This window comes from Notolabrus celidotus, chromosome 2 (assembly GCF_009762535.1).
Source record: "Notolabrus celidotus isolate fNotCel1 chromosome 2, fNotCel1.pri, whole genome shotgun sequence".
NCBI lineage: Eukaryota > Metazoa > Chordata > Actinopteri > Labriformes > Labridae > Notolabrus > Notolabrus celidotus.
Genome location: NC_048273.1, coordinates 25,238,369 through 25,262,926, shown reverse-complemented (window position 1 = coordinate 25,262,926; position 24,558 = coordinate 25,238,369). Strand labels below are relative to the sequence as shown.

The 24,558-nt window shown below is 41.8% G+C and overlaps 2 protein-coding genes and 1 long non-coding RNA gene across 3 annotated transcripts; 1 reads left to right on the top strand and 2 right to left on the bottom strand.

The window, feature by feature from the left end:
- The first annotated feature begins 2,494 nt into the window (after positions 1-2,494).
- LOC117804767 lies at positions 2,495-15,105 on the top strand. Its single transcript, XR_004629247.1, has 3 exons — positions 2,495-3,426; positions 4,236-4,368; positions 14,557-15,105. It is a non-coding gene; the product is annotated as an uncharacterized LOC117804767 (long non-coding RNA).
- foxf2b (forkhead box F2b) lies at positions 8,278-12,184 on the bottom strand. Its single transcript, XM_034673115.1, has 2 exons — positions 10,881-12,184; positions 8,278-8,948 (listed from the first exon to the last, which is right to left on the bottom strand). Exons 1-2 carry the CDS (start codon positions 11,854-11,856, stop codon positions 8,776-8,778), a joined length of 1,149 nt encoding a protein of 382 aa, XP_034529006.1. The 5' UTR covers positions 11,857-12,184; the 3' UTR covers positions 8,278-8,775.
- Positions 15,106-16,769: 1,664 nt separating the features above from the next.
- foxq1b (forkhead box Q1b) lies at positions 16,770-18,400 on the bottom strand. The gene has a single exon (XM_034702543.1). It carries the CDS (start codon positions 18,232-18,234, stop codon positions 17,344-17,346), a length of 891 nt encoding a protein of 296 aa, XP_034558434.1. The 5' UTR covers positions 18,235-18,400; the 3' UTR covers positions 16,770-17,343.
- Positions 18,401-24,558: the final 6,158 nt, after the last annotated feature.

The window sequence follows — 24,558 nt, the reverse complement described above, 5'->3', positions numbered from 1 at the left end:
GAATAGCCTGCAGTCTGGTGCCTGTGAGATGCTCAATATCCAAAAATATTCCGTTAAACATACTTCTGAACACTTTTAAATGCAGTAAAGTATCATAAGAGCACCCTGTTCTGCTTTTACTCTACAGAACACTAACACTTCTTTGATCAGAACCACCAGCAGCCGAGACAAGATCACTGATGTGCAACCACCCTGACAATAATGTAAGTCATTTTAACTCACACTGCATAAGTAGTGAGACAGCGCCCTCTGCTGCCAACTCGGTGCACACGCAGAATCAGCAACACCATCAAGTGGCTATAAATAAAACAATCTGGATTTATTTTTGAAGAAGATTATGAGGTAGAATACTGGAGTATACAGATTTCTTTAAAAAATCTCCTGAAAATAAAGAGTAAATGTGAAGCACAGACTTACAGCTATACTTAAACCTGAATCTATTTTCTGGAGAAGTCGAACTCCTGGGGGAAACTTTGCACCAGGTTTTTTTTTCATCTGCAGGAACTCCGCTGTGTCATCGGCAGTGTTTATATTAAGTGCTTAATTAAACACAGACAGATTTCCAAAATAACTCAGGACCTCAAAGTCGTGCACCCAAAGAGAACATTGGAATCGGTTCTCAAATAAATAGCTGCCAATCATCCATGTGCAAAACATTAATCTTGTGTTTGGTGCTCCGGCTGTGACTGGTTTGGGGAGGCTGAAGCTGTTCTCAAGGACGCAGAGCGCCTCACAGCATGGCAGCTTCTACATTCTTTTTTACCCCCAAAACCTGGTATTTCAGACGAGCCAGAGAAGCAAGACTCCGTCTGTGAAAATCCAAATAAGGCCATGAGGAATGACTGGAGAAATATATCCTACAGATTGAGCTGTTTTTGATTTAGTGGCCCTGATGAATGGCATAATTTCCTCTCAAGATGACACATGAACTGTCTTATCTCTCTTTGTTTGCACGCAACTTTAAATTTGATCAAGATTAGTTGAAATTGGAGTCATACTCAGAGCTGTTTGCCTCAGTATTTGTTCAGTAAACTGTTTAAAAAAGGCTCCTCTGAACTCCTGACAAAATGTCAATCCAGCTACAGAAATAGAAGCGCTTACCTAATTCTATCGATTCTGAAATGTGTCAACTTTATACCCTCCCCAGCCTTTTACACAGAGCCTTCCTTTACTGTGATTAGTTAGACCTGTGTGCAAATCTGGGGAAAACAATCAAACAACATGGAACTCAATCTGTCTCATTATGTGATGTTTGTGATTAGAGGTGCAGGTTGTACACAAAAGAAGAGGGTGCAGCATGACACAATTCTTGTCAGTCTTCAATAACCAACAACGTCCGAAGCCTGCCTGCAACGTCATTAACAGGTAAGTTAAAGCAGAAAAACCTAGATAACCCTTTTTGTTTTTCAGGGGTTTCATTCATGTAGATGTTTGTCACATTATAGGAGCATTGACAAAAAGCCACATTCGTGTGGTGGTCAACAGAGAGAGAACAACTTCAACAGACGTTTTATTTATTATTCAACAACAAGCAATCCTTTCCCCAATGTTTAGGGTCAAACTAGAAAAAGTTACAGGCAGTGATGAGGTCCCAAAACTTTGCAGCTAAACTCTGCCCCCTAGTGGATTATTTCAAAACCTCAAGCACCTTATTCTCAAGTGAGTCCCCCTTTGAGTGTCATTTCTCCTTCTTTAACGTACAGCAGCCTTGTCTTTCTGAGGACGCTGACTAACAGAAGAGAGAAAAGAGGAGGAGTAGATGATGATGAATAAACTGATGTCTGCTCCTCTTAAATCTGTTCATTTAATCTGTTCAAGCTGTAGTTTACTTGAAAAAAAGTATTTAGCAACAATGACTTTCACTAAATGAAACACATCGAGGTTGAAAGTATAGGAACGTGCTGCATGAAGACTTAGAAATATTCTCCTTTGGTCATTCATAAATATGCGAATTGATTTAAAAGAACATGAAGACTTACACATGGACATGTCTCAGAGAGCTAACTGTCTGAATAATAATGAGTATCCTTGGGGAGCAGAAGTATGTATGTCCTTTACAGCATTCTTTTTTATTTGAATATATTTTGGGACGGCTTTTACCTCCATCTCATCTGAGACAGGACAGCTGAAGGGGGACAGGGTAATGTTGAGAGAGAACTGGGGGATGACATACAGCAAGGGGTCATGGCTGGGAGTCGAGCACTGTGATGAGGACTGCAGCCTCTGTACATGAGGCATGTCTTAACCCCATAATAACAGTTTTGTATTTGGGGGCATCCCTACCATAGACTGTAAGAAAGGAAGACGGTTTTGGTGACTTTACAAATTGATTTGTGCATCTACTGTTGTAATCTCCACTTCAACGTTTTAGCTGACACCATCCTTATTTTTGAAACTAGAAATTATCAGATTTGGCAAAAGCATGGATATAAATTGAGACATTTTTATCATCAGCCATGCTTTAAAGCTAAACCTGCTTTTATTGTCCATTTTATTCTTACTGGGACAATAATTTGCTGAAGTCGCATCATGCTGCAGTGAGGAAAGACTTGAGTCCAGTAATTGAGTCTCCCCTTGCGGGCCATTAGAAAGAATGCACGTTTATTGGCACCTATGAATTTGCTTCACTTTTGGAAACAGAGATCACGCCCACATTTTACACACAGTCCATGATCCCCATTGTGTAGTTTAACCGCAGACTGACAGTTGACCACTCAGCCAACCAGCTGAAGATGCTGCAGCTAGCTGCATTGCTTAATGCAGGCACCTCATTGGTTGATAACAGCTCATGCAGCTTCTGCAGTTATCAGTTTACCTGCACACTTTATTTGACCCAATGTGGTCTGACATTATCTCATAATTTGTTTTTTCCCCAGTTTCCAGTTTTAGAAGCTTTTACTGAAGAAGAAAAATATATCTGAGTCATTTCAGAACTCTGATCTTTCAAATGTTTCCAGATCTGTTGATCTCACTGAGAATAATTAGCAGGAAATAGTTTCTCGGACAAAGCCAAAGCTGCAGTGGATCCCCAGTTTCCCACTAAAAGCTTAATAAACTGGAAATTAAAATGTGTCAGCACTAGACAACGCATTGTAAAGCACTCAGGCTTCAGAGAGTTAGGACATCACCTCAAACACGAGGAGCTGCAGGAAAAGGAACTTCTCTACAACAGGAATCAAGAATGTGTCTCAAAAAACTGCATGGATGAAGAGACTCCTCTTAAGATTAGTAGAAGGACGATGCTGAGTCATCATTCAGCAGAAAGAGTTTAAGACATGTATTCACAGGAGTAGAAGATGCAAATGTGGATGACAGATGGATATCAGAGCAGAGCTGAGGCACATATGGTGGAAAAGACTAGATCTAAAAACTCCTGGTGGATGCAAGAGGAGAGGGAGAAGAATGAGGGAAAGCACCATCAGAATGGTAAGTGAAGCTAATCATCACACACAAGCCCAATGGAGATATTGATACTCACTTCATGAGCTAGTTGACAACTATATCTCTGAAAGCATGGGGTTCTGCTCATGGTGGCACACGACAGATTTGATTTAAAATATTTTTTATCTGACCAAGGAGCTGACCAAATTTGTGAAAGTTTGCAGAATCACTTTTTGCTGACATACATCTTTGATTGAGAGTGTGCCAACACTGATTGTAACAAAATGTGCAGCTTAAAAGGACTGGTATTCTCTTAGGTTCCAGTCAGACAGGCTGCCCAAATAAAACACTCTAAAATAAACGCTACATAAACTGACGAATCAGGTAAGTGAGCGTTAATAAGTGATTACAAATCAATGAAATAATTATTGATTTTACTCACTGAATAAAGCTGGTCACAGTCATTTTTGTTGTAGAATTAACTGCACAGTAAGAAATGTTTTTGTCCAATATTTGCAATAAACCCCAAAGGCGTTAACAAACTGGGCACAGAGTTTAAGTTCAATGTGTGAGTAAGCTAAGGTAACAACTAGCAGGCAGATAGCAGCACTCACCTGTCACTCAGAGCAGCCACACCCCTAATCATGCATAACATAAAGCCTTAATATAACCATGATAGGTGGGCTGTATCAAGGCCCACCTCTGTACACTTGTCATTAATAATCAAATTAACTTTAATTACCAAAACATTGATCATTCCAACGATGATTGACTCACTTTTTGAGCCTGCCTCAAGTGGCCTCTTGAAGAACCGCAGTTTTTTTTGACCCTTCAGTGTTCGCTTTGTTTTTCAGACATCACTGCTTGGATGAGTTGGTTAGGACACACATTGGAGGAAAATCTGCATGTTTTAGCAGCCGGCTATCACCCCCTAGTGGTGGAGGATGAGGAGGAAAAGAAAAAGGACAGAGAAGCTTCATATCTTCTGTAAGTGAAGCTGAAAAGCGCACGCACACACGTGGTGATACAGTATACCCAACAAATTAACAAAAGTATTTTGAATTTATAGATAAGTGTCAGGCTTGAATGAAATGTTCCAACGTTACGAACATATTCTGCTTCAAACTGAAACAGCAAATCAAAAAGACCTTTCATGTTAAAGTTTCGAAAATGTAAAATATATAATGACAGCATTGCAGCGGCAGCACAGAACTGTGACATTCAAGAAACTTTATTAAAATGGGAAAAAAATTATAGAAATAAATAGCTACCATATTAACTTAAAAATGTCTGTTTAAAATAACGACATAAAAAGATGCACAGTTTGTGCAGGAATGTACAAAACAAGCCTGATGACATGGTCAAATGCAAGAGTTGAAAAAGTTCAACCATCATCCTTCAACACCATCTCTCTGTCTGCTCCAGAACCCTGGAGACCAAACTAGCCAGTATTAACCATTTGTCATTTTTTGTATCTACTTAATTGTGGTGGAAGTTAGCATAATCTGGAATTACTAATTTATAGACCCCTCTTAAATCTTAGTTTGCAGATAAATTAATTTCAGACCAGATGACTGTGAACAATGGTTGAAAGGGGCTATTTGGGCCAGAGAGAGTAAATCTGGTCATGGCTCCAAATAATGTGTTGACATAAGAACAGAGCTGCATACCACAGGTGTCACTCATTGGCTGCTCTCTAAATGCGTACTGGCCTAAAGCCTTTTGAAACGTCACTATCAAAGAACGCATCATTCAGATTAATATATCAGATTGTTATCTAATCTTTTACTGATGAATCAGTCTGGATCATTACCATTATAATCATACAGTTTATATTTAATTGAGTCATGTGAAGCTGATATTGTCCTTTATTGGTTGAGCCAGTGGTCAGACTTCTACTATTTAGTAGGAAATTTACCTTCAGTTTAAATTTGTGATACTGATCGTGTAAAATGGGTTACTGCATCAGAGTCAAAGTTCCAGAGTCCTGTCAAACTGCAGGCATGATCTCAGTCAGATAGTCTCTGCCACTAGATGCCGCTGTACTCCACCATATCATTAGTTCCACAAGAATCCTGTCATGGAAAAACCAGCAGCTGCAGGGCCACTTAAGAGTGACTTTTCATCATGGAGGGCTGCATCCAGGAAATGAGTAAAGGACTCTGTTGTCTGGTGAAATATGAAAATATATTTGGGAATATGACTCCTGATGCTCCCCTTTTTCCATTACCAATCCTGTTAGGCTCTTTTAGTTTATACTTTTTCAAAACACCTTAAGGAGGCCTCTCCGCTTAGACCAACAAGACCAAGTCAGTCCCTAAACCGCTGACACAGTCTGATATGGAGTTTGCTTACATGCAGTTTATATAATTTGTCAGATGATGTTGCTTCAGGGCTCTCTGAATAATAGGCTGCTGGAGCTTTCATTATTGTTTGCATCAAAAAAAAGAATTCATCCATATGTGAGCGGGTGTTATATGTGTAGAATTTTAGGCACTTTAAATGTGAAAAAATACTTGTGAAAACATAACGTCCACATGTGGTTTTTATTTGTAATTTCTGAAGAGTAAGAATCTTGATCATCTCTCCCTGCACAGCTCATTTTCATAGAGAGAAGATATTTGGAAAGAACTGAGCTTCAAGGGAAAAGTTTAAAACACATAGTACTGCACTTATCATGAGAGATAAACACCAAGGTAACAGATATTAAACATCCCAGAGAAAACATTTTTCTAAGATGTTGCATTTAAGGCACAAAAATGACTCAACAGAGCATTTTAAGAAACTGTGATTATGCCAGTGACTTAGTGAGGAGCTGCCTCTGCCAGAGCATTATTTGCATGTTAGTAAAGAGAGTTTCTGCATGGGAATCGTGACTAAACAGCCCCTGTAGACTAAAGTGGAGCAGCAGAAACCCTGATCTGCTCTCTGTTTGTGTGACGAGGCAGCTCTCTGCAAGTCTGATCTGTTTACCGCGCTCTAAAAATACCACTCTGTTGCATTTCCATAGACGTGCAGGCTCTGTCTTTTCATTTGTTTATACGGCGTCTTCAGATGTTGCAACCCTGGATGTGCACATGGAAAATAACAGCACCAGGATGCTGCGTGTGACAGGCTGGAGGAGGCTGTAAATCATGAGAAATGTGGAAATATCCAAAATGAGACGCATCAGATTTTGAAGGACTTATGTTTTCTTTAAAAAATAGAACTTTTCCCTCTATTTTCAAACTTTTTGAGGGGTTTTTTTCTCTTACAAGCCTCACATCTCATACTATACTCATTCAAATATTGCTTAAATCACAAGCCTGTGTGGCTCAGAGTATGTAATCCTGCTTTAAAATACCCCTGACATTTAAAACTGGAAAGAGAGTACATTTACTCAAGTACATTTTAGGGGTTTACATTGAGTATTTCTAATTAATATCACCTTCAAATAAACTCTGCTCTGTTCAGAGTAGAATATCATGTTTTGCTCTGCTTCATTATTAGACAGATTCCATTATCATTGTGATTATTTTACTGACGTAACAAATGACAAACTGTTTACATGAGTCCTTGTTTTAGATTTAACCACCCAAGAGAATAAACATCTAATACGCGCAGCATTGCACAAATGCTTCAGTATTCAGGGAACAGTTATATAAATCATATTTCACAGAGACTGTCGTATAGAGAATAAAACTTATTTTGCAGCCTGTTTATGACTACTATCTGCTGCAAACCTATGTGACACAGATCACTGATGTGAAACTTCTAGTTGCAAAGGAGTCAAAGAATATAAAAGATCTAGAGGTTTCCTCTTTGACTTGATCTGAATACTTTATCAATACTGCAAAACTCTAATTTTATTTCTAACTGCATACCACAACATAAACTAATAGAAATATCCCATTTGAATTACTCCTAAAAAAATCACTTTAGATCATGCAGTTGAAGGTTTTTCATTTTGACAAAAAGGATTCAAGGCAGAGCAAACATTGTTATGCTGCACACCAGTCCTGAGAGAACGTCATTAGAGAATAACTCTAAGAGTCTGACCATTATTGATGGGAGAAGTCACCAGATAAGGAAGGATAGAAATCAGGCAGTATTAAAATGCTCCTATGAGTAAAAGCCCTGCATTTGATTTTTAAATACCACTACTAAAATAATCTCAAAGCATGAAAAACATTCTTCAGAAATAAACCCCTCTCTATTTTATTATTTCATAATTACTTATGTGTTTAAAATAAGAAGGATTATGTTGCTGCAGCTGCAAGGGAGAGCATTTTTTGAGGGTTGAAGGCGTGCATGATAACGTTGTTCAATATTGCAATTACGATAAATGGGACAAAGTAAAAACCAAAATATAAAAGTGCTTCCAAAGTAATTCCTAAAAGCCTTAACCTTAATTGTCAATAATTAATCTGAGGGGAGCTTTTTCTTGTAGCTTCACCTGAGTGCATAGATAAAGTGTGAAAGCATGACCATCTAACCCAGGCCTCCATCCAACAGGCATAATGTGCACATGCTGAATGATTAAGCATTGTTTGTTTATATGAAATACATTCTCTTAATTTTTGTGATCAATTCTGACTTTCATGGCGTGATTATCTGGACGCTCATATCGCGATAACTGACATTTTGATTAGTTGCGCAGCCCCGGTAATATTTCATTTGGGGAATTAATTCCATTTGACAGCAAATTTGGAGCAAACTCCATTTTTGAGAAAAATAGAAATGTTGAAGTGTCGGAAACTCAGAGTTTACATAGGTGACTTCACTGCTGACCACATTGAAAAACAATGTCTGATAAGTTATCGAGGGTATCTATATTTTAGCTCCCTTTAACCCAATTTAAATAGCTTTACTTCTCCATGAGTTTAGTTTGCAGGTAAGACAGAGCTCCTATCAATGTAGCCTAAAATATACATCAGCTTTATTGAAACCTTTTCAAAGACAAAAAGTAGGCAGGGAGGTTATACAATAAGTGCAAGGTTTGTTGCAGTTCATGTTAGCCTAAAGCGTCACGTGTGTAGTTACAGGATAGAATAAAGTTACATAGAATATAATTTGTTTGCACGTGTTACAAGAGCAAACGCATTAAAAGTCGTGTTTCTGAAACTTCTTTTGAAGAAGAAAACGCTTGTCAGGGTTCATACAGGCAAAGTGGTTTTTAAAGGCCTCTGGGGTTTCTTCATTCATTTCCTTCAAGTCCAACAAAATAAAAGCAACTTTGGCTGCATGTCGGAGGCAAACACACACCGCGAGACATCCAGGTAGGAATCCTCCAAACATTCAATAACAGGTATAAAAACATTAAAATGTCTGCTTCGTTGTGACGGAGCTGCAGTTTGACTGTCACCGTCCTTCCTTCTTTCTTTCTCCTTATGGAGTCCAGAGTGGCACGCGCGCTCACATGACGCAGGGTTTGATGTCCTGACAGACGCTCTGCGGGTGGTGGTGGTGGTGATGGTGATAGTAGGACCCACCGGCAGAAGGGTGGAAGGAGGAGATGCCGTTAAAGTTTAACACGAAATCTTTCCTGTCGCACACCGAGGAGTGGCTCTGGTAGCGCGGAATCCCCACTACACAGAGAGACAGAGAGAGTGGGTCAGGTGTGTGTGAAGTCACAGATTAATACATCAATAATCAATGTGCATCAGTTATATTCAAAATGTATTCATTGACCGAGTTTTAAATGGAATGAATAGCAGTGTGTGGGAGGTAAACAGGTTCCTTGGGCCGGAAATCAACATTTACGTGTCAGATTTTCTAAATAAAACGTGAGGTCTTTGAATAATCGCAAAAATTATGTTTACTTTAATGACTTAAAATGTGTACTGATGAATCATAAGTGATCTGCAAGGGTCTGTACATATAAATCAGTTTTAGGCTAATGCAATACATCATATGCATCACCGTGTAAACAATTTTAGAGTCCCTTTCAAATTAAAATAAACAAGCAAGGATATCATTTTTTTTTCATTTGATTTAAATGATTCCTGCATGCTTCTGACTCCCATGTAGATTTAAAAGGAAGTAGGTTTAGACCAGTCACTGTCATTTTTTTAAGACATGCGGATTAATTTAGTCCTAAACCCAAAATCTCTTCACTGGAGCAGAATTAACTTAATTTTTTTTAAATTGTTTGAATGTCCTTACATTCTCAAACTTCGAGAGTATGACAATGCAACACTAAACATTGATTTGTATTTTCAAAAATAATTTTTTAAACAAAATGTTTTTTTTATCAATTCATAACAATTGATAATAAACTACATGAGTAATTTCACCCAAATGAGCCCCAAACCTGCAGAAATATTTCAATCAGACTGAAAGCGCGTCATTTAGCGTCTGTAAGTGAGCCTCTATTTCCAGGGAGAGAAAAATAAATGGGGAGACTGTGGCTGCGTGAAGGTCATAAGGACTCCAGATGTGACTGTTTTTCAGGGAGAGACAGCAGGCTTTATCCTCCGGGCCACAGCTCGCTGCCCTACATAACCCTCTTACTGTCAGTCCAGTGTGTGAGCATGCACCGCTCACACCGGCACATTTCTCCTCCTACAGGCTCAATTAAGACGCTGCGTAAAGTTTAACAAGGCCCTCCGTCTCTGGTGGATACTCGGCGGTTTAAAATCCTCCGCCGGTGTGGTCCGACCTGCACAGTCTTTGTTTGGTTAACCTCTGGGACCCTTTCGGGGATCCAGCATGGTTTCTCGCCTCGGTGAAATCCCCAGACTTTCGTAAAGCCTCGGCGTGTTGTGTTAAAGTAAATGAGCGTGAACAGGGGAGGTGAATCACTAAATAGCTGCTTTTCTTGATCTGATTATTAGGGAGAATATCCCGTGAAAACTCGTACAGATGTGGCGTGGAAAACCCTGCAGACTTTGGACTAAAGACGCATCCTTCGTATCGCATATAGCAGCTTCTGTAACTTGAATTCAGATGATCTTTTGGCCTTTAATTCAGAGGAAAATACAACTTTATTTTAATGAAATAAAAAGACAGGGGAGCTGGGTGGTTTTATTGTTAATTGAACATTATATGCAGTTTTATTATTCAATAAAATGAGTGTAATGCTAATGTATTTATTTATTTGTAACTGACAAACTGGGCTTGGTGAACGCTAAAATAGAAATAATCGAGATGAAATACAGTGTGTTAAGAGTATGCATATTGAAAGCAATGTGGGCAATAACAAGTTTTCTTCGTAATGATATTTGTTCTATTTGGTACTGTTTTATTTTTTAAAAAAGCTCCAAATATTCTGATTTGTATATTGGTAAATTTACAGAAATACATAACTTTTTCAGGCGATAAAACGATAATTTGAAATTGTCCCAGGACTCTGCTGCAGATAGAAATTAATGCTGCAATAAAGCATCCTCTCTGCTGATGTGACGTTGTGATAATTTATATTATCATTATTCCTTTTTAATTAGCTTTTGCTGATTTCTTTTAAGATGACCCAGATGCATTTGATCGTAACACCGATGATGAATCAAATAGTAGCCTACCTGATATGTCGCTGGAGTGGCTGTCCCTGCTGTTCTGGTGGAGATAGCTCTGCTCCAGGGAGTAAGGCGACATGCCGGAGTGTAAACCGGAGGATGCGGGGCTGCTTGAAGCGAGAGGCTGCTGTTTGATGTAGGGAGACCCTCCGGTGGACGCCCAGTGTGCGGACGTACTGGCGTATGGAGAGTGTCCGTCCAGCGCGCTTGCCATGGCCGGAGACGAGGGCACGGGGCTGCTGCTGCTGTCCGGTCCGTACTCCCCGTTTGGAGGCACTGGACAGCTTGCCATGTATGTGGATCCGGGACTCGGGGACATATGGGGCACATGGTGGCCGCCGCTCAGCCCGTCGTACCCCCCGGCCATTGAATTGCTCATCATGTCCAAGTTGTAGCCGTTGCTGTGACAGGCGAGTGTGGCGGAAGGACCCTGAAAGTCAAAACTCTGCGGGAGGATGGAGGTGCCAAATCCTATCCCGTTCATCATCCGGTACATGGGTTTCAGAGCTTGACATTTTCTTCTAAAGCCTCTTGGTCTGCGCCGAAACGAGCCCTCCTCGAACATGAACTCACTGCCCGGGTCGATGGTCCAGTAGTGGCCTTTCCCCGGCCTGCCCAGCCCTTTGGGCAGCTTGATGAAGCACTCGTTCAGCGACAGATTATGCCGGACTGAGTTCTTCCAGCCCTGATATGAACCCCTGAAGAACGGGAAGCGCGCCTGGAGGAACTGGTATATCTCACTCAGTGTCAGTCGTTTGGTGGGGGAGCTCTGGATTGCCATCACGATGAGAGCGATGTAGGAGTACGGAGGCTTTTCCGGTCGCCGTAAACCGGAGCTCGTCTTCTTCCCTTTAATGGCGCTGGACGAACTTTCTGAGGCGGCTTGTGGACTCAGCATGGCGGGATGCAGGACGCCGGACGCCGGGCTGGATCTCAGAGGAGGCGGAGGGTCCAGCTGCTGCTGAGGGGTCTCGGTCGTCATGTTAGCTCTGACGTACAACTGGCGTAGAATGAAGAGAGGGAGGGTGAAAAGACGAGCCGGGAGATGTTTAAGAAGAGAAATGTATCGAGATCCAACGGTCAGTGTCCGTGCAAGTGAGCGTTACACCACCAGTGGTCCTCAGAATCCAGGCGCAAAATGGAGAGAAATCTGTCTCCTGTTACGCACGACTCTCCCGTTACGCACAGTTCTCCCTTGACGCATGCAGAACGCACGGCGAGTACGCACTGACAGAGAGAGGAAGAGGAAGAGAGAGTGGGGGGAGCTGCTTATCCACTGGAGACTGAGTGTCCAGGACACAGAGGCTCCACTGGGTGTCACAGCGGCGCTAAGTGGTGCACCGGGTGGCCATCAAGCGCCTTAATAGTCCCTCAAGTGGAGGAAACACGAAAACCCTTGGACTTATTGCGCGGAACAGTCCAGCCAAACAAAGCTCGACCACCTATCATTTCATAATTCTTTGTTCCCTCTGTGAGACCCCCCCACCCCTTCTCCTCATCCGCACTCTGCGCCTGCAAATCTCCCTGAAATCAGTGACGAATAGAGCCACCCCCCCTCCGCCCTCTTGCCAAATCTGGCCCAAGTCCACTTACCGTTCTCAGCAGCGTTAAAGCCCCTTCTTCTCTCCCCTCTTCGTCTTCGTCTTCTCTCCTCCCCCTCCCACTCCCACTCCCTCGCTCCCAGCTCGGACTACACGCAATTAAGCCATCTATCAAACCTCCCCCAGACATCCCAATCAACAGCGCCACACGCCAAACGCACAAGTTAAAAAATGAGATTTTTCCCTTCTGGTCCTGCATGTATGAAGCTGTGATTTCAGCCTGATGTGCCAATGATCCGACATTTTCCTCTCACGAATAAACCTACACAATACGGTATGTACAAAAGGTCCAGTTTGCAATTGAAACCACAACGCCAAAACATTCACGAGGCTATATACATGGTATATGCTAATAGAACCCAAACGCATTGCCACTAGACAATAAAAAAGCACCACCTTGTATTATTTGTGTTATTTTTTGCTCATAATTTCCTCCCAAACTGGTCCAGAGGATAACAAAAACAAACTGTCGCAGTGCCGGACTGGGGCGAGGAGTGTGAGAGATGGAGAGGTGGTGGTCTTTGCCGTGCGTGTGTAAGCGGGGGGTTGCTCTGAGTAAATGACTTTGACATGAGTGGAAGCAGGCTTTTTCCATCAAGCCCGGCCCTGGATACCACACACAGCGCCCAGTGTCAGCTTACCGCCCCGGGCCAGAGCCGGTCCCATGGGCCCCGCGTTCATTAGAGAGAGAAAAGCGAAATTAGGCGAGCGGGCGTCGACAGTTTCCTCCCCTACGGAGACATCACACACAGATTTGTCCAACATGATGGAGTTATATATCCCATAAAGGTAATATCAACATCCGTGCTGCGACGGAGCGGAGATCATTGAACCCTGGAGGGAAAAAAAAATCGTAGATTCGAGGCTGTCGCTTTTATAGAGAGCTTTTTGGTTGTGTTGTGTAAGTTTTTCATGATTTGAAGTTTTTAATTTATTTTTTTTAATGCATGGGTAACTTATGTATTTCATTTGTTACTACAATTGAAGACAAATGTGATTTCGCCTTATATAAAACGAATACAGGATTGTGCCCTTTCGTTGCTTTTTGGAGCCACACGTCCACTAACTAAGCAAAAAAACCCAACATATTTACACTTTTCATTTCACACACTCAAATGTGTGCATGTGCACGTGTTTGCCGACACAATCTTTTTAAAGTTAAGTTTAGATATAGCCTGCAGGATTTTCCAAACAATAACCACCAACAATAACCTTTTGCACTTTGCGCAACAAAGGATGTGCGGATAAAATCATTTTCCACCATGACACACACACACACACGCACGCACGCACACACACACACACACACACACACACACACACACACACACACACACACACACACACACACACACACACAGCAGTTTGTAGGATCTTAACGGCCCCCAGAAATTTCCTGCAACATCAAAACTTATGACCCCCGCGGAGATCAGGATGCTTTGGCCCGCGGAGGGGATCTTTGTTCTAGGAGGCTTTGAAGAAGGCGCTCCGGCTCTCTTTTTACACCAAGATTATATGAGCTCCTAATTTAGCCTTTTGCAAATCTCAAGTGATCAACAGCCGCCACGAAATCTACTCCGATGTGTTTTTGATGGAGGAGTTTGTCTTAGGAGAACAGTCACGACTACAGGCCCATATGAGCCCACTGCCGACACAATGAGGCCGTCTGTTTGTTTTCATTTTGAAGCTGAAATATGTGGTTTGTCCCCACAAAATATATGAAGATTTAGAGAAAATGTTTGTCCGGCTGCCTGACCTCAGAAAACCGATTTCAGGCCACTTCAAAATAAAATGTCTGCGGCCTAGTATTAAACTATGTTTAACCAGAGAATATGACACAAAGAATATCGAAAGGATTTTAGAATCATGATTAACAAATATGTCGAAACAAGCTTTTACAAATTGAATACAAACACAAGGTGTATGTTTAGTAATAATTACGGCTGTCTCAGTTGTTCTGGGTTTTTTTTTTACTGCAGGCCTATAATTGGTAAAAACGATTGAATAAAACAATCACACAGACTAAGTTCAGCTCTTTCTAACGCTAACCTAATATTGTTTCGCTTGCTCTGATTTTCTAGCTGCTCTGACTGTGCTTCCTGAGCTGCGTCTCCGGGAGTCTGGAGGTCAGGCGCGGTTCAGTTTGCCGGAGTGACAGACTGTTTGGACTTCCTAACATTGTGCCTGCTGCCTTAAAGTTTTGTTTCATAACACTGAGGGCCTCATTCGATCTGCAGTCAGGCCCTGAAACCTGCCTGCATGGTGTGCACCTGGTCCAAATGTAAAGCAGAGAATAAAAAAAGGCTGCGTACAAACACGGAGGATGCGCGTCATGAAAACAAGGATGTCAACAATATGAGGATGCTGTCTGGGCGGATTACAACCATGTGACTGCCCCGCAGACAGGTGTGCTGTTCCGGTGTTTCTCCTGCAGGTTGCAGCATTGTCCCTGAAAACAACCGAGGCTCACCTGTCACCTGTCAGACAGAGCCGAGCGCAGACCTCAGAGCGGTGTGCTTTTGATGCACAGCTGTGGCATAGATGACAAAAATATGCGTATGCAAGTGGGGTGTAGGGAACAGGCCCGCATTCAGGGTACATTCAGAATAAAAACATTAGGAAAACATGAATGCTGAGTCAAACTGGAAAAAACATTGGCTGTTTAATATGAAAATGGGAGTATGTGTTCATCTGCATCAGAGGTGTTCATGGCCAAAACTACAACACTCGAATATCATCATTTTAAATGAAAAAAGGCTTTCATGAATTTGTTTTAATGTAATATCTAATGCACATATAGAGGGCTGTTGTTGTTTTTTATCAGGAATAATGGTCCTCTCATTTTGATCATCCCTCTATAAGCTATGCAGGGTATCTTTCTGGACTGCATTTTAAGATGAATGACTCATTATTTACGTTCGTCCTTTTTGTATTGTAATGTAGACGATAGAAAATGCATTCCCTGTTTGTTTATACATAAAACCGTTTTAATTAAGCAAATACTGACCAAATAAATACACAAGCCAATCCAGAACCGAGTAAATTTGAAAATGATCGAAGGTCAGTTAAAATATATAACTGGATAACATTTTATTGTGAAGGTAATCGGAGTCAAAAATGTATAAGAACTACAATATATGACCGTAATTATATTTTAAAGATAAGTTAAATAGAGGTTGAACTCATATCATTTCTCTGTACACCACCGGCTGATGAGTCTGGGGTCTGTTTCAGGACCGCGGAGAGCAGCTGTGGCCTCCTACGGACACGGACAGTGTACAGGCTGCAGGACTGTGTGCGCGTGAAGTGACAGATAAACTGTGTGTCAGAGTGTGCGTGTAATTCTGAACATTTTACGGTTATATTTAAAAGTAATGGTAGTGATTGGATGCAGACACATTTCACACTTTTTCATCCTTACTGGGTTACTATGTGATTACTTTATTGACAGTTTATAAAAAGTTGCAAATCATATCCTTTTTATAAATATTTATTTCAAATATCAGGTGACATAATTTGTACTTAATAAAAACTTAAACTTTAATATAAATGGGCTGATTAAAAACAACCCCACACAACAAAAACAACAACAAAATTCTGTTGAAAACGTTTATCTGTGATATCTTTCATGTAGTTGACAATACAACCTGTTTGTAGAATTTAAAAAGCCTGTTTTAAATACTAATTGTCTAAAATGGTGTCTATGTATATTATATTTTCGCTGCAACAAAAATGTTTTGGATGTCTTATGAGACCGTCTGAGATATGTGGTTGTATTTTCATGAAACAACAACTAACCAAGCATTACAATTATCCATTTTTTTTTAACGTTAACCTTCAATTTCTAAGCTGTCATCTTATTGGCTCACAGCAGTTGTTGCCCTGACTCAGAGATTCTCTTTTTCTTTAAAAACAAACAAACTATAAAGCTACTTTAAATACGAATTTGTTAATTTGTTAAGATGTCAACACCAAAGATGAAGCCTATAAGGCCATCTGTGTGATGTTGTTGTTTAGGCTCTGAAAATGATTATTTCTACGTTTTTTTTTATAAGATTATGAACGTATAAAGTCCGTCCTTTTCCCTTTTCCCGTATTCTATTAGAGTTTTACCTTTGTTGCTGAACAGGTAAGGCCCCGTTAACTCCCACCCACACTGACACATCTGTCTGTACACCTGCTTCATCTCTGTCTTCATCTCTTCATCTCTTAATCTCTTAATCTCGGTCTCTCTCTTTCTCTCTGTCTCTTTTTCATGTCTGTAATGAATAATTCACTGAACATCAAGCTCCCATTGTTTCATATTTTTTTAATTCATAAAAATAGCAGGCATGCATGAATCGATCTCATGAGAAACATCGGGCTTTTCCATGCGTTTGTAGTGCAGCCACGTGACCCTCATCGCAGCTCAGTCAATATTTATATGTACATATACACACACATCAATATTTAATGTAGATATTTACACAGCAATATTTTATACAGCAGATCATAAAAACATGGAAATATAAATAAATGAATAACTTTATGTTTCAACGTGGCACTTTGTTGCCGTCATACAGTAGAAATGACCAATGAACCAGACAATAGATACAAACACTCGTTCTAAACACTTCTCACACACATACATTCATGCACACACAAACAAACACACACTTTGGAATGTCCTGTGACGACAGCAGCTATTTGCTGGGTCACCAAACCGTTGGATCTATATTAACAGGACGCCATGTTTGTTTTGATTTTACTGTAAAACGACGTACAGCAGTCATGATGAGACAGAGTCCCAAACAGCTAAAGAAAGCTAAGAGCGCCCAAAGTGCTCATCATGAGTCCAAACATACAGGTCTGCCGGCAGTCCGCGTGTCTCATGAGAGCAGAGAGTCTATATGGAACCCTCGCGCCTTGCTGGGCATCTTGAGCGCGTGCAGAGCGGCCTCAGGTGCTGTCTGCTGCAGGTATGTGAGTGCGTCTCTGCCAGGCTCCGTGCTGCTGCTGTAGCCCCCCTCTGACAGGTATGCGTGCTGTGCGTGATAGCTCAGAGTGTAGGGCAGTATGTGGGCCCCTGGGGGCCAGTAGAGCCGGGGGGCGTGGGGGTGTGCTGCGTCAACGTGGCTATCCTCCCTCCGTTTGAAGGGTGTGCTGAGGATGCTGTCGATGGCAAAGGAACTGGAGAACTTGGCCCCTACCCTCTCCTCCGGCGCGGGGAGGCGGGTGTCCTCGCTCAGGAGCTCCGGGCTCTCCTGCTCCTTACTGGAGTTCCTCTTGGCGATGCGCTTTCTCCTGCGCCGGAACACCCCGTCAGCGAAGGTGTACTCGCTGTGCGGGTTCAGCATCCAGTAGTTGTCCTTGCCCCATGGCCGAGACGGGTCCCGCAACACCTTTAGAAAGCAGTCGTTGAGTGACAGATTGTGGCGCACTGAGTTCCTCCAGCCGGTGTAGCTGCCGCGGAAGAAGGGGAACTTCTTCATCAGGTAGTCGTTGATCTCTGCCAGCGTGAGGCGGCCACTGCTTGACTCTCTGATGGCCATGGCGATCAGGGCGATGTAGGAGTAAGGGGGTTTGGGTCTGCGTGTGTAGGGTTTGCCCTTACTGCTGTCCCCGTTCTGGGTGACAGGTGCCGGGCTGTTGGCCACGCAGTCCCCGTCAGATCCCAGCTCGTCCCCGGACAGAGGAGACGGTACTCCCCCTTCTGCGTCCATGCACAACTCCAGCGGCTTTTGCGCGAAATGGTGAGCAGAGAAAACTTCAAGTTTCATTTTCTTGAATTCAGGATCCTCTCACTTAAAAGTCTCTGAAGTCTGGTTGAGCTGATCAGAAGAGCAGGTGCAGCAGCTCCTTCAGCAGGAACGTCTCTGTGTGTTTGTTGTAAAGGCTCGTGTGAGGCGCTGGAGGCACCCTGAGCCTCAGTCTAGGGCAGCAGAGTAAAGATCTGTCTCCGGAGACACGCTTGTCTTGCTATAATATAATGGCTCTGCGAGGGACGGCCCACAGGCGGAGTTTCAAGAATCCATTGAAGCGATTGAGTGATATAATATATGTATGTTTACAATTGGACGCTACCGTGCCACGCCAGTGAAGAGGGAAAAAAATACACACAGAGAGGGAGGAGAGAAAGAGCAGGTATGAAAAATCAGTCATAACAGCAACTTAGTCTACCCATCCTTTTTTACTCCTGGAGTCTTTGATCACAGAGAGGATGAGACACAATTGACTTAAAAGAAATCAAACCAAATGTTGAGCTTTGCGAAGAATTTATAAACTTTTTCTGATTTACGACACAGATTTATTAGTTTTTCATTACCTCTTATCTAGATCCATTAGTGAAAGTGCACTGGCAACTAAAAAAATGCATTTCAACAAGATTTCTTTTGACATGTTTCTTGTCTTTGAGCTCTCACTAAAGAGATAAAACTGCGGCTGTTTGTTGGAGAAATTGCAGTTTTGTTTCCCGCACAACAGAAAACTTTCAGGAAAATCGGGACAATCCTGAATTGGATCAATTAATACCCAAATATTCGCCTGATAAACAACAGAAAGAATAAACAGAGGGACACGCAGGGCTGTTTTTACTCTAGCCCAACCTGCATGCCCACGGGAGCTCCAGGGGCCGAGGACTTAAAGCACACTCATGACTCAAATGAAAGACATGGCTTTGGATGCGTTGCACGTTTGCACAATGGATGGTTAAGCTATCAGGTTTAACAAGGAGTTCACATGAATCAATAGGAGACGTATTTATTGGCCGAGAGGTTTTTGAAGTCCAGTAATGGTCAACACCGGCCGGAGTCAGGGTGAAAGACTTACTCTTTATGTAAATGAGTAGGGAGAGGATGGTTCACTCAACGTATGTGTGAATATCTCACTGCTGAAGGATCCCGATGAACCTTACAACCATAATAATGTAAAGTTTTATACTCCAAGTGTTTTCTGGACTTGAAGTTGAATGTTTGGATTAAACTGAATGTTATCTGGTTCATCTTTTAAATCACCTGGAATGAGTCCTCAGTCAATTTTCAACATGATCACACAGTGACATTAAATGGGGTTTAAAAAGCACACCCATTAATTTATAGCAAATATTTAAAGTATTTTAGGTCACTTCAGATTTCACACTAATCAACAGGAGTGAGGGCCAGAATGAAAGATTCTGAGGCCATGATTCCTCAGCTGTAAATGCAGGCTGTAGGTAATTACCCTGAGGCAGCAGATCTGCAAACACTGATACATCTATTTGTCCTAACTGTGCAACAAGCAACCAAAAACATACCCTGAAGTCAGAGCTCTTTCTCTTATTTTTAATTTCCCACCTTCAGAAACTGCTACCATCAGTGCTGCAGTGAAATAATAGTTGAGTTACACATTTCCAGTTCAGAGACAAACAAATGTTTTTTAGAAAATGAGTTAAAATATACAGAAGAGGATTAAGTCTGATTAACATTGTGCATCACTACAACACAGCTGTGGTGACATAACACTTTGACCCCGATGTCAATTAATAAATGAGCCATAAATCACTGCTGTGCAGCATTTGTCTGCAGACATCTGCTATAATCAACATGCTCTAATTTAAAGTCACTGTAGCCCCCCTAACAGTTTTGAGTGAGTAAACTGACACCTGTTAACCAAATGTCTGTTGTCCCACTAACTCTTCTCCTGTCAGCACCTTTCAGCCGCATGAAGGGAGAGTTAGCTTGAGTTATGACTCTGGCCTCAGGCCAGTAATAATCATTAAACTGTCTTCTCCTGCTCTCCTCATATCTCGGCTGCTCGGACTTTGCTGGAACCTGAACAATTTACAGTGAGTTCATCTCTGTATACTGTCACAGTTGTGTGTGTGCACATACACACTGCTTATGAAACATTTACTCGCTCCTGTCATACATTTTGGGAATAACTCTAAAATAAAAGCATGTTGAAGACAGCTTAAAGTGAAGGGGTTTCACAAAGTAATCAAACATATAAGATAAGGTTTCTGTAAACTAACTGCTGTCAATGAGTCTGCTCCTGAGATATGAATCTCTGTTTGGCATCCTGAGTGGTCTGTGCACCGGCATGTTTAAGTTTTATCACCTAATTATAACCCAGCGAGTACATGACAGGCATGATTAAAGATCACATAGTACCCAGAGCTATTTATGTGTGTGTGAGTGTGTGAAAGCAACAGAATTCAGAGGTTAACCGGGTTAATTGTCTGTACTTGTATTTGAAGTCTGTGTCCGGTTTTACAGGTGTGTTAAAGAAAGCCACCTGTTTTCGGTTCCTTTTTGAAGCACAGTTTATCTGTTGGTGGTCACTGTGTAGCAGATGTGTGTGTGTGTGCTTGATAAGGTGATGTGTGTTATCTGAATCAGTCCTTCAGATCAGTGTAGACTTCTGTAAATGTACATCCTGACTTGACAGTGCATTTGATACGTATTTTGACCCTCAATTTGTAAGGTCATAAACCAACACACTCCCAAAACAAACAATCAATCAAACCTTACTGTAAAAACGTCTTAGTCCAAAAAGTTTGTTCTTGGTCTTAAAATTGTTGACAACTCAGACACTGAAATTCTCAAATTTGTTTTAAAGCCTTGTATGTTGATGTTGCACAGACTGTAGCTCTAATCCTTTCTTGCATGCGTTTTTTATATACAGTATATTGGATACATGCAAATACATGCTGTAGTGATTTAAGTGCAAAAAGAGTCATGGCTACAGAAGGATCCTTGTTCTCCTGCACGTTTTACCCAGGCACGCCTCCTATCTGAGCCAAATAAAGTGTACAAAACCTGTCAATTGCCTTGAAATTGTCTTCTATTTCACTCAAAATTTCAAACTAGTGTTTGGTCTTCCAACTCTGTAACTTCAATATCCTGGGGCCTGACAAAATATCACCTGATATCACCTGAGAGCCCTAAAGTGGTCCTGATCCGATGCCTCAGCAAAGGGTGAAATATAGGCAAGATCATTTCAGCATGTGGGTATATAACAGAATAACTTTGGTCCTCAGCTTCTTCAATGCTGCGACCTCTGCGGTCACTCTGTACTGCTAATTTTAGCCGTTTCACATTCATTGTTCACAGCTAACATTTCTCTGTGAATCAAAGTTGTGTATTTTGGACACAATTTGCTTGTACAGGACACAAGACTGAAGGATGAGGTATTGAGTGAATCCTGAAATCAGATCCTCTTCAGTGTCAGGTGTTGAACCCACATCCTCTAATCAAATTTAGACTCTGGAAACTGCTTCCTTCTCTCACTGGGACACTTTTGCAGCAGCTGGGGAGTTTAATCCAAAATGTTTTCGATGAAACTCAGGAGGCCGACTGCTGTGAGCCTAAAATCAGAGCTGAGTAAAGCAACGGCATGAGTGCAATCATTATCACCACCACTGCACAACACTGTGAGGAGGAGAGTTTTACTCTGCTGGGCTGCTGGTGGGTGTGCCTGTGTTTTTTTTTTTCTTTGCAGAAGTGTGATGAGGCTGTATTTGATTTCAGATATTCTGCCAAGAAGGCTACACACACCTGTGCTGAAGTGATATGTTGTGAAAGGAAGCACACCTGTTTGGGTTTTATCCTCCACATAGCAATTTGAAATCAGAAGTGGAAGGACAATTTCCCCACAGGGATAAATAAAGTATCACATTCTCATTTCTGTCTACTTGGATTAAGGCTTTGTCAGATCTGTGGATCATTTGAGAAGGTCAGGATCCTTATTTACCCTTAACTGCTAATGAAAAGTGATATGTATAATACATAAAATAGCTTTAATTGAAGGGTCATCGAGGTCATAAGAGTCAACTGTGCTCTGCAGGCAAACTACCAAAAACACATCATGCTTATATAACCTGTTAATGTGTCTCAGTTAAAACTGGCATCTTGTTATTCTAGCTCAGCAATTGAGATTTCAAGTGTCTCCTTTGAGCAGCAGCAGAAATCTCTCTTAAGTGCTGACATGAGTGGAATTCCAGTAATGTAAATTCATCAGTGAATCCTTCACAGTTCCAAAAATAGCCCCACCTCTGCGGCGGTCTGTGCTCACACGCTAACCCCTGTCTGCATGTCTCTGGATCACTTCTTACCTGTATCTCATCTTTGTTTGCTTTCTTCTCAGTGAGTGAAGGGTGTCCAGCCCCCATGTCTTTGTATAAACAAAGTACGGGCTGTGGGTGAGCAGGGCAGGGAGGAATGGCAACAAGAGGCGCTGCGTTGTTGAGATTCCCAAAATTCCCTGCAGCAGATTTAGTCTCTGACAGAGTCAACATGCTTCATTTGGGGCGCACAGGTAGGTACAGCAAGGTGTCTACTTCACAGCCAACTTAAAAATCAGACATTCCACATCAATTCCACTCATTCCTGCTCTCAGCAGAGTAGCCATCATTGCAGGGGTTTGTGTAAGGGGGTGTATGTTTGTCTGCAGCTGTGTGTCGTCTCAGGTGTGGGTGTGAAAGTGTGAGAGATTGTGTATGCGCTCCAGGGAAATAAAAGAGTAAGACGCGCACATTCCATCTAGTTTATTCTTTAAACAGGGATTACTGTAATTACACAACAATGCGGCCCTCTCAACGTTTGGTGCCTGCTTTGTTGTGCTTGTGTAGATTCATACCTTTGTGTTTTGGAAGATAAATGGTGGGGGGGCAGCCTGTCCATATAATCAGAGGCACACCTGAACACTTAACAGTAACAAACAAAAAGTTCCCACGAAGCTGTTTTGAAACATAACACAAGAACTTTACAGAAAGGTTAATGGGCAAGTAGCATAAAAGTAATGCTTACCTCATGCGCACATGCACAGGCACAGGCACACACGCACACGCACACACACATTAAACTCGGTATGTGCAGTGACTCAGAGTTTTCATCAGTGTGGTTTGATGAGCGTAAATCTATGCTGCTTGGGTGTCAACGATTAATATATGTGATAAAATGAAGCAGCATATCCTGCAGTCAGTTGGCAGCCACATGTTGCTATTTTGGGTCCTCCTGCATTCTTACCTGACATGCTCACACCCTGCCAGACCAACAGAGGGAAAAAAAATAGATACATATAAATAAGCGGAGCCAGCAAGGGTATAATTAAAGTAATTAAGGAAAGAGGTGAACTGCAGGTGAAGCACTGGTGAAAGGCAGTTTGGCACGGCTAGAACCTGAATCACATGCAATGCTTGTGATGTCACTCTGGGTCCCCCTCTATCGAAATCCCTTCAAACATGCTATTTATTTTCAAACTTCTCACAATTAGTGTACAAAGATAAGGAAGTCTTCTGCCTTGAGTTCAGTTCTCCAGTGATCACATCAAGTGTAAGTGTACAAGTGTAAAACCTTGTTTTGATATGCGTGCCACTTCCAAGTACAAGAGCAGCGCTCATTGGTGCATTTGCCTCTAGCGTTGGCATGGAGGTAAACCCAAGTGTCTACAAAAAGACTATCTGTTTTTATGCTGCTCCAACCTGACTCTTTGCTGGTCTGGTCAGTCCAAGTGAAGCATTAGTAGTGCAGTCTTCATTTTTCAGTCCCTATGACCTACCCAAAGCCTGTCTTGTTATAAGTGCAGCTCTGAGTGGCTAAAGTGATCTCCTGGTCAATCCAAGTTTTCCTCTGGCTCCCCTGGTTCCACAGTGACCCTCTTGACCCTGAGTTGTGTTTGGTTAAGACAAGTGAGCTTCTGATCAAACCTTTGTCCCTCAGTGCTTCTTCTTGTGGCCCAAAGTGCAGCTGTAGTTGGCCTAAATCCCTGGTAATGGTGCATCACTCACTAAAGGATATTTTAAAGATTACGCTTTGGCAGAGTGAACGTGTACCACCTACCATGACCTCATAAGCAGATATATGCAAAACAGATCATGACTACACCCTGCAGCAATGCTCTGCAGGGATAAAAACAAAAACAGAATGCTTGACGAGTTTGGAGAAATGATTGTTGTGGAGACTCGTAAACTCGAGTTGTTTGTTCCACAGGAGAAATTGAAGAAGATATTGTACTAGTTTGTTTTCTGTAACAGTGGTATGTTAGCTTATATGAGCTCTCATTGGCTGTTGGAGTCATGCTCTTAACATACTGATGTGATTTTACTGACTTTACATCCTAAATGTTGA